The following is a 10,847-nucleotide window of genomic DNA, read 5'->3' on the forward strand; positions in this document are numbered from 1 at the left end:
GGCCTCCGGTGTGTTATATTAGCCGAGGCCAGGCTAGTTATTAGACACATTATCAGATTAAGATCATTACTCCTAGGGTTTTAGACCAGATCATACGATCTCAAGGTAGATCAACTCTGTACTTGATACTTCATCATCAATACAAACAAAGCAGGACATAGTGTATTACCTCCATCAAGAGGGCCCGAACCTGGGTAAATATCGTCTCCCTTGTCTCCTGTAACCCATCGATCCAAGATCCACAGTTCGAGACCCCCTACCCGAGATCTATCGATTTTGACACCGACATTGGTGCTTTCATTGAGAGTTTCGCTGTGGCATCGCCAAAGGATTGATGGCTCGTCTGCAGATTGGCAGCAGTTTTTTCTGGACAGCGAATTTGTGTTCGTCGTCCCCGTTTTCTCGAGCGTTGCTTTGGCGATTGCTTCAGTGGAATAGTGCGGAATTGTATATACAACAACCCTCCAAAAATTCGTCACGTTCCGGATGGAGGAATCTTCGGAGATCTCCGATATACCGGAGCCCTGTCGAATCTGGAAGGGAATCCAGATGAGTTTAGGACGAGGGGTCCAGTATCCAGCTTGGACATCCGTTGGAAAATCTCATCGTTCCTCGGCTATGAAATTCCAATATCGATCACCTCCCAAAATTTCATCTCGATCCGACCGTCCAAACTCCGGGAAATGTCCGGTGAGTACAACGAATTTTGGATCTATTTTCCGCGCGAAAACTAATCCGACCTGAGTTCATCATTTTCACGATCGGGTTGTAGGACGTCCTTTTTGGAGAAATTTTTCTCATCATCTTGGTCAACCGACAAAGAGTTCGGCATCGCGAGGACCGAATAATCATTAGAGAACCTCGTTGCCCACGGGTTGCATGGTTCGAGAATGTCGTAACTTCATCACACCATCATTGATCGCGTGACAAATTCCGACCTACATCGGCCTCGCCGCTCCGTCGCTTTTTCAAGCCGACGTCCACCATGCCGACCTACTTCGACACGTCGGTTGGCATGGGGGCTTCACCATCTCTTCATCAACCTGCTCCGAGAACTTCAGCATCACCAGCCAACCAACTTCGTCATGTTAGCTGGACCAAGGCTTCGCCTCGCCACATCGGCCTTGCTGCATCGCTACTTCATCAAGCCGAGCTCTCCGCTTGGTCACCTCAGAAGCAGTCCGGCTTGGGGGATGGAAGCTCACATCACTACAAGCTCGACCCAGGTCATCAACACCGAGCACATTAACCAGCTAAGTCCCTTTCATTCTCAAGTTTTTCTAGTTTTTATTAATGTGCGTTCGTCCAAGCATTATATTTGTGTTAAACAAAAAAGTTATTTGTTAAAGACTTAAGCTTTTAAAAGTATTGTTTGTTAAAGACACTTCCTTTTTCCATGTTAATTTGAGGATGTTAAATTTCTACAAGCCGTTTTATAATAAATGTCTTTCTTGTCGTTGCGAAGTCTTTTCTACTACTCCTTTTTCCGACGCGAGTGTTTGCTTAATAGCCGGGTAGCCTAATTTCTCTCTAAAGCCGTTTGAGTTTAGTTCGCTAAACTAGCCTCAGAAGCACTCCGTCTTTGAGATAGGAGATGGAAGCCAAAGACTGATCCGCTTGAAGTCCGGAGATCGGATGTATCATGTTAAAGCACGACACATATTAATTTTAAGATCAATTTTTGAATTGTCACCAAGAAACTTGATTTAGTTCGGACGTAAGGTTTTTGCCAAAGTTTTTTGGTTTTTCCGTGCTTTAGAGATTGTTAACCCACTTTTATGCTTTCTTTCAGGAGGCGAGTCATCCTCTTGACCGAGGTGTTCTGCGTGATCGTTTTCCACTTGGGATTTTTTTTTCGACACATAGTTTGACATCTTCCTTGCCGAGCTGCACCTCGGCGTTGTCAAAACACACTCAATGGATGACCTAGTTCCCGAGGAGATACGATCCTAGGGTCAGCCATGTTGCACAGCCCAAGTCTCGAGGGCTACTGCATTGATTGGTTCAATGCGGTAAATTCCAAAGTGCAAAATAGTTCCCGAGGAGCTTACAATCCTCAGGTTGGTCGACGGCACCCAACCTCAGTCTCGGGGGCTACTGCACACCGTATTTTAATTCCTAAAGTATGTTGTCGAGAAAGGAATTTATCCTCAGGCCGATTTCGCGAATCAACTTGAGTCTCGGGGGCTACTGTAATTAACGGTTTTTATTTTATCCTTCAGGTGCATCCCGGGTTTTAAACCGACACGCACTATGAGGGCTACTTGCTATATATCTCGGTGGAGAATAAATTGCACCGATCAAAAATATCCACAAAAAATTAGCCCACGGTCGGGGTGGTGCACCACCTCGAAAGTAGTCCGGCATAAAGCTTGGGCGCAAGTGGTTGGCTCCATAAAGGACGTTTCCGGCATTAAGCTCGGCTGAATTCTTTCAATTTTTTAAAGACCGATGTAATCTATGACACCTCGGACCCCGATCATCATTGGAGCTCGGATGCAAAAAAAAATAGCTCGGATGCAATCCGGCATTGGAGCTCGACAACAAAAAACACCGCGGATGCAGTCCGGCGTTGGAGCTCGGATGCAAGAGGACACCGCCACATGAAAAACACTTCAAACCCGAGTTGTGGCGTAAATATAATGATGCATTAATAAATGCCGATAACTTAAAGGGGCTCCTCGGATGCCTGACTTGTGAACCCTTCGGATTCACCTCGGCGATCCTCAAGATCAATGAAGGGAAGATTCGTTGAACCACTTTGCGAGACCGACAACCGAAGGTGAAGAACTGTTCGTAAGAACCGAGGAGCGGCCCTAACTTGAAGACCGGTTGAGGGAGCTACGGAGGGAGCCCGGGACTAAGGGGTCCTTGGGCCGACGGCGTATCTCTACGAGCCGGATCTCTACGGGCTGGACTCATGGACCACTTCGGGCACCCGATGACATATACAAGGAAGATTCCACAAGACTTGATGATCAAGACAAGGACTCCTCTCCACCGACGACTATGATTCTTGTTATCCTAGACGTTCGGTGTGTTATATAAGCCGAGGCGAGGCTAGTTATTAGAGACATTATCAGATTAAGATCATTATCCTAGGGTTTTAGACTATATCATACGATCTCGAAATAGATCAACTCTGTACGTAATACTCCATCATCAATACAAACAAAGCAGGACATAGGGTATTACCGTCATCAAGAGGGCCTGAACCTGAGTAAATACCGTCTCCATTGTCTCATGTAACCCATCGATCCAAGATCCGCAGTTCGTGACCCCCTACCTGGGATTTGTCGGTTTTGACACCAACAACAAAACTTTTGCCTCGTGTTGAAATTTGCTTATAAGTTCCTTCATACTAGTTACAAGCTTACCATAGAGAGAATGGATAATACACCACTCGCCCCTACACATCGGGCAAGGCGAGAATAGCTCTTTCCTAGCAAATTAAAACCATCTACAAACACACAGCCCGAGAGAAATCTCCCGTTGCTCTATTGGGAACGGTGAGGCCATTTTCTTCTGTCATGACAGATGGCTCAAACCATAGCCACATGCAGCAGTATTTCCCGCTCTATATATACTCCCACCATATATACTACACCAAATGCATTGGTCGCCGATGTACTGCAAGCGAGTGCGGAATTGAGGCATGGTAATCGGCTTGCTGCCCGCTTCTCGTTAGTTGACTAGTTTGAATTCGTTGTTGCAGGTTGTGTCACTAACGGAGGTGCCGAATTCCTTAAAACTACTCAATTGGGATGTTGTCATAACAAGAGGGGCATATGGCTCTCCCTTCCGATATATCTGACGCGAGACTGTTTGTAATCTGGGGGTCACGTGTACCCAACAAAACCAAGGTCTTTGGTTGGTTGGTGTAGCTCGATCGGTTAAACACTTGGGCAACCTGCACCACAGGACTATCAAACAAAACCAAAGTTGCCCATGATGCTTCCATCCCTCTAAAGATCGTCAATACATGTTGCTTACTTCCTCCGTAAAGAAATATAAAAGCGTTTAGATCATTACTTTAGTGATCTAAACGCTCTTATATTTGTTTACAGAGGAAATACATGCCAGCATGTTGCACGGCATGTCTAACAAGGTATTGGAATCGTATCAAAGCTAAACCCGACCAACGACATATGGTCATCAACAACACCTCCCACATGCCCCTCACAACCAATGTGTTCACCCTACTTACAACCCTCTTGTATATTTGGGCACACAATGAAATGGTGTTCAGCGGGGTAGAATCGACTAACTATGATACCATCTGCACAATAATTGACGAGCTCACCTCCTGGTTAGATAGATTTAAAACCTTTCGGGTCCGCGAACACGCCGAGTTGCGGTGTGATCGTCTCTCCTCTCACATGCTATGACGATGCGTATGGACGTTGCAACATCACTTCTCTCTAACCACTACAGGAAAAAACTGTTTTACCGTGTGGTAAGCCATAAGCCGAGTGCTTTTTTTCGGGCACTCGGCTTATTGGCATATAAGCCGTGTTTCACATAAAAGACACCCGGTAACAACAAAGCACTCGGCTTATGCTATCCTATAAACCGAGTGACCCGAAAAAGCTTTCGGCTTATAGGCGATACACGGTATCTACGCAAAAAACACTCGGCTTCTAGCGTGCCACCCGATAAAAATACCTGTCACGTGTCTCCAACAGAGGCTGCTGACGGCGACGTCACGCCGTAAGCTGTAACCCGAGTGACCCGAAAAAGCACACGGCTTATACAGAGTGTGGCACCCGGTTTATAGTGCATCTCGGCTAATATGTAAAATCGTATAAACCGTGTGCACTGTTGGCCCTTGGCTTTTACGTAAAACCGTGCGCGCGCATTTGGCACTCCGTTTATATATAAACCGTGCGATCGTTGGCACTCAGTTTTATATATAAACCGTGCGAATGTTGGCCCTCGGTTTATATAAACGGTGACGTGTCTTGTCGTTAGGGTCGGGATGTCGTCAGGTATAAAGCGGGTGCCTGGTGGCACTTGGCTTACAGTTCACTGCTCGGTTTATATATAAACTGAGTGTTTTTACTATGGCTCTCGGACTTACACCTGATAGCCCGGTCCCAAGTAAACCGTGTGGTGTAAACCAGGGAAAACACTCGAGTGTTTTCACGTATAAGCCAACTGTTTTGGGCACTCGGTTTACAAGTTTTTTTTTCCTGTAGTGAACCATTTCAAAAAGGAAAAAGAAAAAAAGACTAATAAACAAGTTGAATCAAACATCTTCAACGTCAATGCATGCAGGGGCGAACCCACGTTGTGCTGAATGTGGGTCCTGACCTCGAGTCAATTTCTATTTTTACTACTATGAAAATATTTTATTAGTTGGGCTCCGAGTTAGCCAAATATTAGTGCATCCAGTCACTTGAGCCCCCGCTAGATTCTTGGGCTGGGTCCACCACTGAATGCATGGCCTATAGGACAACAACACTTCGACTCCACATGGATACTTCAAGTTGTGTCTTAAGACCACAACAACATGTGTTTATCACATTTTTATCACATTAAATAATAAAGTAAAAAATGCTACTGCGATTCTTTCATAAATAAATAAAACACAACATGAATACATTTTTTTCTTCGAAAAGAAGCATTTTATTACTTAAAAGATAAGGATTACATCTGGGTTTGCATAAGTACGATGTACACAGCTAACGAAGTCCTCTCACAAAAATTTAAAATAGTGAAATACAGAGACATGTAGAGTGCGTATAACGCCTAAAGCGTACGGAGGAGGGGGGCTTAATCCTAAAATCATGCTGTCGTCCATGTTGGATAAAAATATCTTTCACCGTAGCCTTCAAAGAGACATGAATACATATATGTTTATTACATAAATATGTTTGTTATTACGTCCACAACAACGACATACATGCCCATTACATATACATAAATAGAACACACCATGAATACATAAAAGTAAAGAAGTGTCCCTACGATTATTACAGATACTGAGTAGGATCTTACAACACGGCGGCACCAGCGGCGCCGCTGCCACCGGCCTGATCGTCGTTTCCGCGGGGAGGGAGGCGGTGGCAGTTCTTGGTTACCCTCTGCATCAGCTCCTTAAGAGCATCGTACAGTTGTCTCTTCTCCATCACAAAGCCATCCACCTCCCTCCTGATCTTGGACAGCTCACTCCCCGCACGCTTGGCCGAGTCCTTCTCGAATCTCTTGATCTTGTGGTTGAGTTCTCTTAGCTGCACCAAAATCCCAAATGACACGTGAAAATGCAGTCCCAAATGACACAAGAAAATGTAGTCCCAAATGGTAAATTAACGTAATTACCCTGCTGAATAGAGCTTTGCGATTATTGTCCGGAGCTCTTTGGTTGCGGACGCTCCTGACCTCGGACGCCAGCGATCCCAGCTCCCTCCCGGCCATGTCAGCGGCGTCGCGAAGGTACTGCCGCGTCTCCCTTTCCTCTTGCTCGGTCGGCCGCCGCGGCGGCGGCGGCGACGGCGGTGCAGCTGCAGGAAACGTAGAGTAGTGTCACCAACGTACAAAGATGAATGAAATTACTGAAGATTCACGGAGGTGGCAGAGAATGTACGTACTCCGCCGCATGCCGCCCTCTGGCGCCCACGGCGAGCCGGGGTCCCCCGGAGGAGCGCGGATCATGGAAGAGCTTGCGGCGGCGCCGCCGACGACGTCCTCTAGCGGGCCGGTTTTGTCCCTCATCTTCCGGATGCAGGACTCGACATACTTGGGCGCCGACTCGGGCGTGAGGTCACGCAGGCTGAATCAAAGAGAAGAAACAGAACGAAAATGTAGTGAAAATTAGCAGGCAGTGGATGTTTAACTCCAGCATTTCTAATATGGGATGCACGCAACGAAACCACGCAAGTGTGGCCGACACATACCACTTGTAAATTCGTTGGGTGCCTGAATTTGGGCCTTGCGCGGCGGTGCCTTTGAGTTCGAGGATAGCGTGCGTGTAGCTTCCGTCCGCCGCGCGGTGCGCCGAGAAGGTCACCAGCCCTAACGCTGCAGAAAAATCACAGGAGCAAATTAACTCCTCAACGATGATCATGCATGGGTGGCGATCGATTGCATGTAGGGCTCCGCTGTGGTTATCTAGGGTTGCATGAACAAATTAAATTAAAAGGTTGCCTAGGGTTTCGATGCATGCTTACCGTTGTGGTTCCTGACCTCTCTGACGACATAGCAGTGTTCGCACGATTCATGCTCTGGCTGTGCTGGTGCCACCACCGGAGGCGTCACCGGCGGCTCCGGGCCCGGGATGCTGCCGGCGCCACTGGGACCCAAATCGTCGCCTGGCTGCGGCGCGGCTGCGAAGAAGTGGCCCTCTCCACCTTGCTGTGACGGCTTCGGTATTTGGTCGTCCTGGAGGCCTTGCTTCGCCACCGGAGGCTCAGGGTCCGGGATGCTGGCGGCTCCACCGCCGCCACCGCCAGGGAGGTGTAATTCTTCGCCTTCTACGTAGAGCTCAGTGAGACCCAAATTGGCCATTATCTGCTCGTATTCGTGTGTCGACATCTCCTCCGGCGTCGGCTCGCTTAGGCCATGCATCTGCTGGTGTTGGAGTTGCATCGTGGCCGGCGAGTCGCCCAGCATCTGCAGGTGATGTAGTGGCATCGCCGACGACGACTCGCCCATCAAGTGCTGGTCCTGGCCATGATGGAGTAGCACCGTTGCCCGGGATTCGCCGGGCATGGGTTGATGCTGGAGTGGCATCGCCGGCGCTGGTTGAGGGAACTGCAAGTGTACCATGGAAGGCGCCTCCTGGGGTTCGAATGGCATCGCCGTCGCCGGTTGAGGGTACTGCAAGTGTACCATGGAAGGCTCCTGCTGATGTTCAACCGGCATCGGCGGCGCCGGTTGAGGCTGCTGCACGTGGACCATGGGACGCGCCTGATGGTGATCGAGTTGCATCGCCGACGCCGATGCCGATGGCAAGTCAGCCATCATTTGTGCATAGGCCGGTTGGGCGTCGTCGTGAGCCGCCAGAACCTGCTGTTGCCGCTGGCGGTGGCGCTCAGCGGGGACGGCCGTGTACCCTTCGGCGAAGCGGAGGAGCTCGTCATCGCTGTCGGAGTCGTAGAGGAAGCGCCAGGAGCCCTCGGCGCCGTCCATGGCAACTCCGATCGCCGGAGTGGTGGAGGAAGACGTATGTACGTACGTGCGTGCGTGCGCCGACGGGATGGTGGCGTCGTGGGTAAGTGCAGTGTGCGACGTAGTGCGCGGAGGGGGTGTATATGCGGCGCGATGGGGGCGGCGGTACGAGGAGTTGGGACTTGACGGTTGCAGCGGAGACGGCGGTTCGCGGCCGCACGTACGCCTTCGTTGTGCCCGACGTGCCGACGGTTTGGATTGGAAGAGAGGGCGAGAAGACGGTAGTTTTAAAACATGTACAAGAGGCTATAACCTCTTCCACGTGAGTTGGAGGAGAGAGGATGTAAGAGATCATCGGTACAGAATTAAGGAACGTGATAGAAATAATGCTTATTTTCATGCGTTAGCGAATCATCGATACAGAAAAAATCATCTTTCTGAGCTTGTTGGTGAACATGGTCTTGTTTATTCCTCTAATGAAATGCTGGAGGTGGCGACGTCCTTTTACAAAAAAATATTTGGTTATGAGGACAGACATAATATTCATTTGGGTCCTGCCTTTTGGGAGGATGATGAGTTAATTACCCTTTCTAAAAATGAAAATCTTCAAAAAAAACTTCTCGGAGTCGGAGGTGAAGGAAGCCATTTTTCGCTCGTATGCCAATGGTGCCCCTGGGCCGGATGGCCTCTCGTTTCTGTTGTACCAAACATTTTGGGATCTGATCAAAGATGATTTTATGGCAATGGTTAGGGACTTCGAGGAGGGTAATTTGGACATTCATAGACTAAATTTTGCTTTGATCATTTTAATTCCAAAAGAGCCTGATGCCAATATTATGAAGAAATTTAGGCCTATTAGTCAGAGCAATTGTGCTGTTAAGATTTTCTCTAAAGTTTTAACTAATAGGTTGTCCCCCATTAGTGATAGGCTGATTTCTCCTAATCAGGCTGCCTTTATTAAAGGTAGATATATTTTAGAGAGTGTGGTACTAGCTCATGAAGTGATTCATGAGGTGAAAAAGACCAATAATCCTGGGCTTGTGCTCAAACTGGATTACGAAAAAGCATATGACGAGTTAGTTGGGAATTTTTGTTTGAAATGCTTGAATCCCGAGGTTTTGGCTCTAAATGGATTTCCTGGATTAAGAAATTACTGTTCTATGGGACCTTTAGTGTCCGAATTAATGATACCACGGGTCCCTACTTTGTAGGGGGAAAAGGTCTCAAACAAGGGGATCCTATATCCCTGATTCTCTTTAGTCTGGTAGCAGATGTATTCACGAAGATGCTTACTAAGGCTGCTAGACAGGGGTTGATCTCTGGAGTGTTGAATAATGTTATTCCAGGAGGGATTGTTAGTCTTCAATATGCAGATGGTACGCTCCTCTTTTTGGAGGATTCCGATAAAGCAAAAAACTTTAAATGGATTCTGACACGTTTTGAAAGTATTTCTAGTATGAAAATCAATTTCCATAAAAGTGATCTTATTACCATAAATGTGAATGAAGAGAGAGCAAAAATATTTGCCCAGATTTTCTGCTGTAACATGGGTTACTTCCCCATTAAGTATTTGGGGGTGCCCCTGCATTATGATAAGTTGGGAAGAGAGGATCTCCAACCTATCATTGATAGGATTATCAAGGGCATTTCTGGGTGGCTGGGTAGATATCTTACATATAAGGGGAAGATTATCCTGCTTTGTGCATGTGTGGTTAGTATTCCTGCTTACTTGATGGCAGTATTGAAATTCCCTAAATGGGTCATTAATGCTATCAACTCTCAGATGGCTCATTTCCTGTGGGGAAACATGGGAGACCAGCACAAGTATCATTTGGCTCATTGGGCGTTGGTTTCCAGGAAGAAGGAATTTGGTGGTTTGGGTATACCAAATATTAGGGAGTACAATATGACATTGTTGGCCTCCTGGGGGAAGAGGTTTTATAACAATAGTGACAGTGACTGGAAGAAACTACTTGTATTTAAATACAATGTTGATAGTCCAAATATCTTTTGGTCCAGGCAACAAGGGGGATCCCCCTTTTGGAAGAGTATTTCCTGGGCTCTCCAAGCTGCCAGGACTTTCTATGATTTGAAGATTGGTAATGATAGTAATATTAGATTTTGGCATGATAAGTGAGCTGGGGATTGTTCCCCTAAAGTCAGATTTTGGGGCTTGTTTGAAATTTGTAATCAACAAGAATGTGTGGTGTCCCAGGTTTGGGATGGAAATAATCTCAGGCTCACTTTTAGAAGATGTGTAGACCTAGATTTAATGAATAAGTGGGAAAATCTCATTGAACATATTAAAAAAATTCCCTTATCTAATAATCCTGATTTACCTATATGGGTGCTAGAGCATAATGGCTGTTACTCAGTTAGATCATTTTACAAGTGCATCAATTTTGGTGGGGTGAGGTCTTCTTATGGAGATACCTTATGGAAGGTTGTTTGCCCCTAGAACATCCATGTTTTTCTCTGGCTGTGTTTGTATAAAAAAATTCTGACTAGAGACAATGTAGCTAAGAGGAAAAATGTGGATGACTTAACTTGCCTGTTTTGTAGTGAAATGGAACCTGTACAACACCTATTTTTTGATTGTATCAACGCTGAGCATATTTGGTCTATTGTTTCTGAGTTTTTTATGATAAGAAAGATTCAATTTTTGATGATATATCTTCCATGTGGAAAGTAAAAAAGAAGAGAATTGTGCTTAATATGGTCACTGCTGCCTCCTTGTG

General features: G+C 46.7%; 1 protein-coding gene across 1 annotated transcript; it reads right to left on the reverse strand.

Moving 5' to 3' along the window:
* Positions 1-5,806: 5,806 nt before the first annotated feature.
* LOC123430883 lies at positions 5,807-8,214 on the reverse strand. The gene is made up of 5 exons (XM_045114715.1): positions 7,170-8,214; positions 6,897-7,020; positions 6,591-6,772; positions 6,322-6,503; positions 5,807-6,233 (listed from the first exon to the last, which is right to left on the reverse strand). The coding sequence occupies exons 1-5, from the start codon at positions 8,128-8,130 to the stop codon at positions 5,997-5,999; spliced, it is 1,686 nt and encodes a 561-aa protein (XP_044970650.1). The 5' UTR covers positions 8,131-8,214; the 3' UTR covers positions 5,807-5,996.
* Between the last annotated feature and the right edge of the window lie 2,633 nt (positions 8,215-10,847).

Source organism: Hordeum vulgare, chromosome 2H, assembly GCF_904849725.1.
Source record: "Hordeum vulgare subsp. vulgare chromosome 2H, MorexV3_pseudomolecules_assembly, whole genome shotgun sequence".
NCBI classification, from domain to species: Eukaryota; Viridiplantae; Streptophyta; class Magnoliopsida; order Poales; family Poaceae; genus Hordeum; species Hordeum vulgare.

Bases quoted from the DNA above. Each gene is read 5' to 3' on its own strand.
- LOC123430883 (XM_045114715.1), bottom strand. From the start codon at position 8,130: ATGGACGGCGCCGAGGGCTCCTGGCGCTTCCTCTACGACTCCGACAGC. The intron at 6,773-6,896 runs GTATGTGTCGGC...TCTTTGATTCAG, and splicing joins ACCCAACGAATTTACAAGTG to CCTGCGTGACCTCACGCCCG. The intron at 6,504-6,590 runs GTACGTACATTC...CGTTTCCTGCAG, and splicing joins AGAGGGCGGCATGCGGCGGA to CTGCACCGCCGTCGCCGCCG.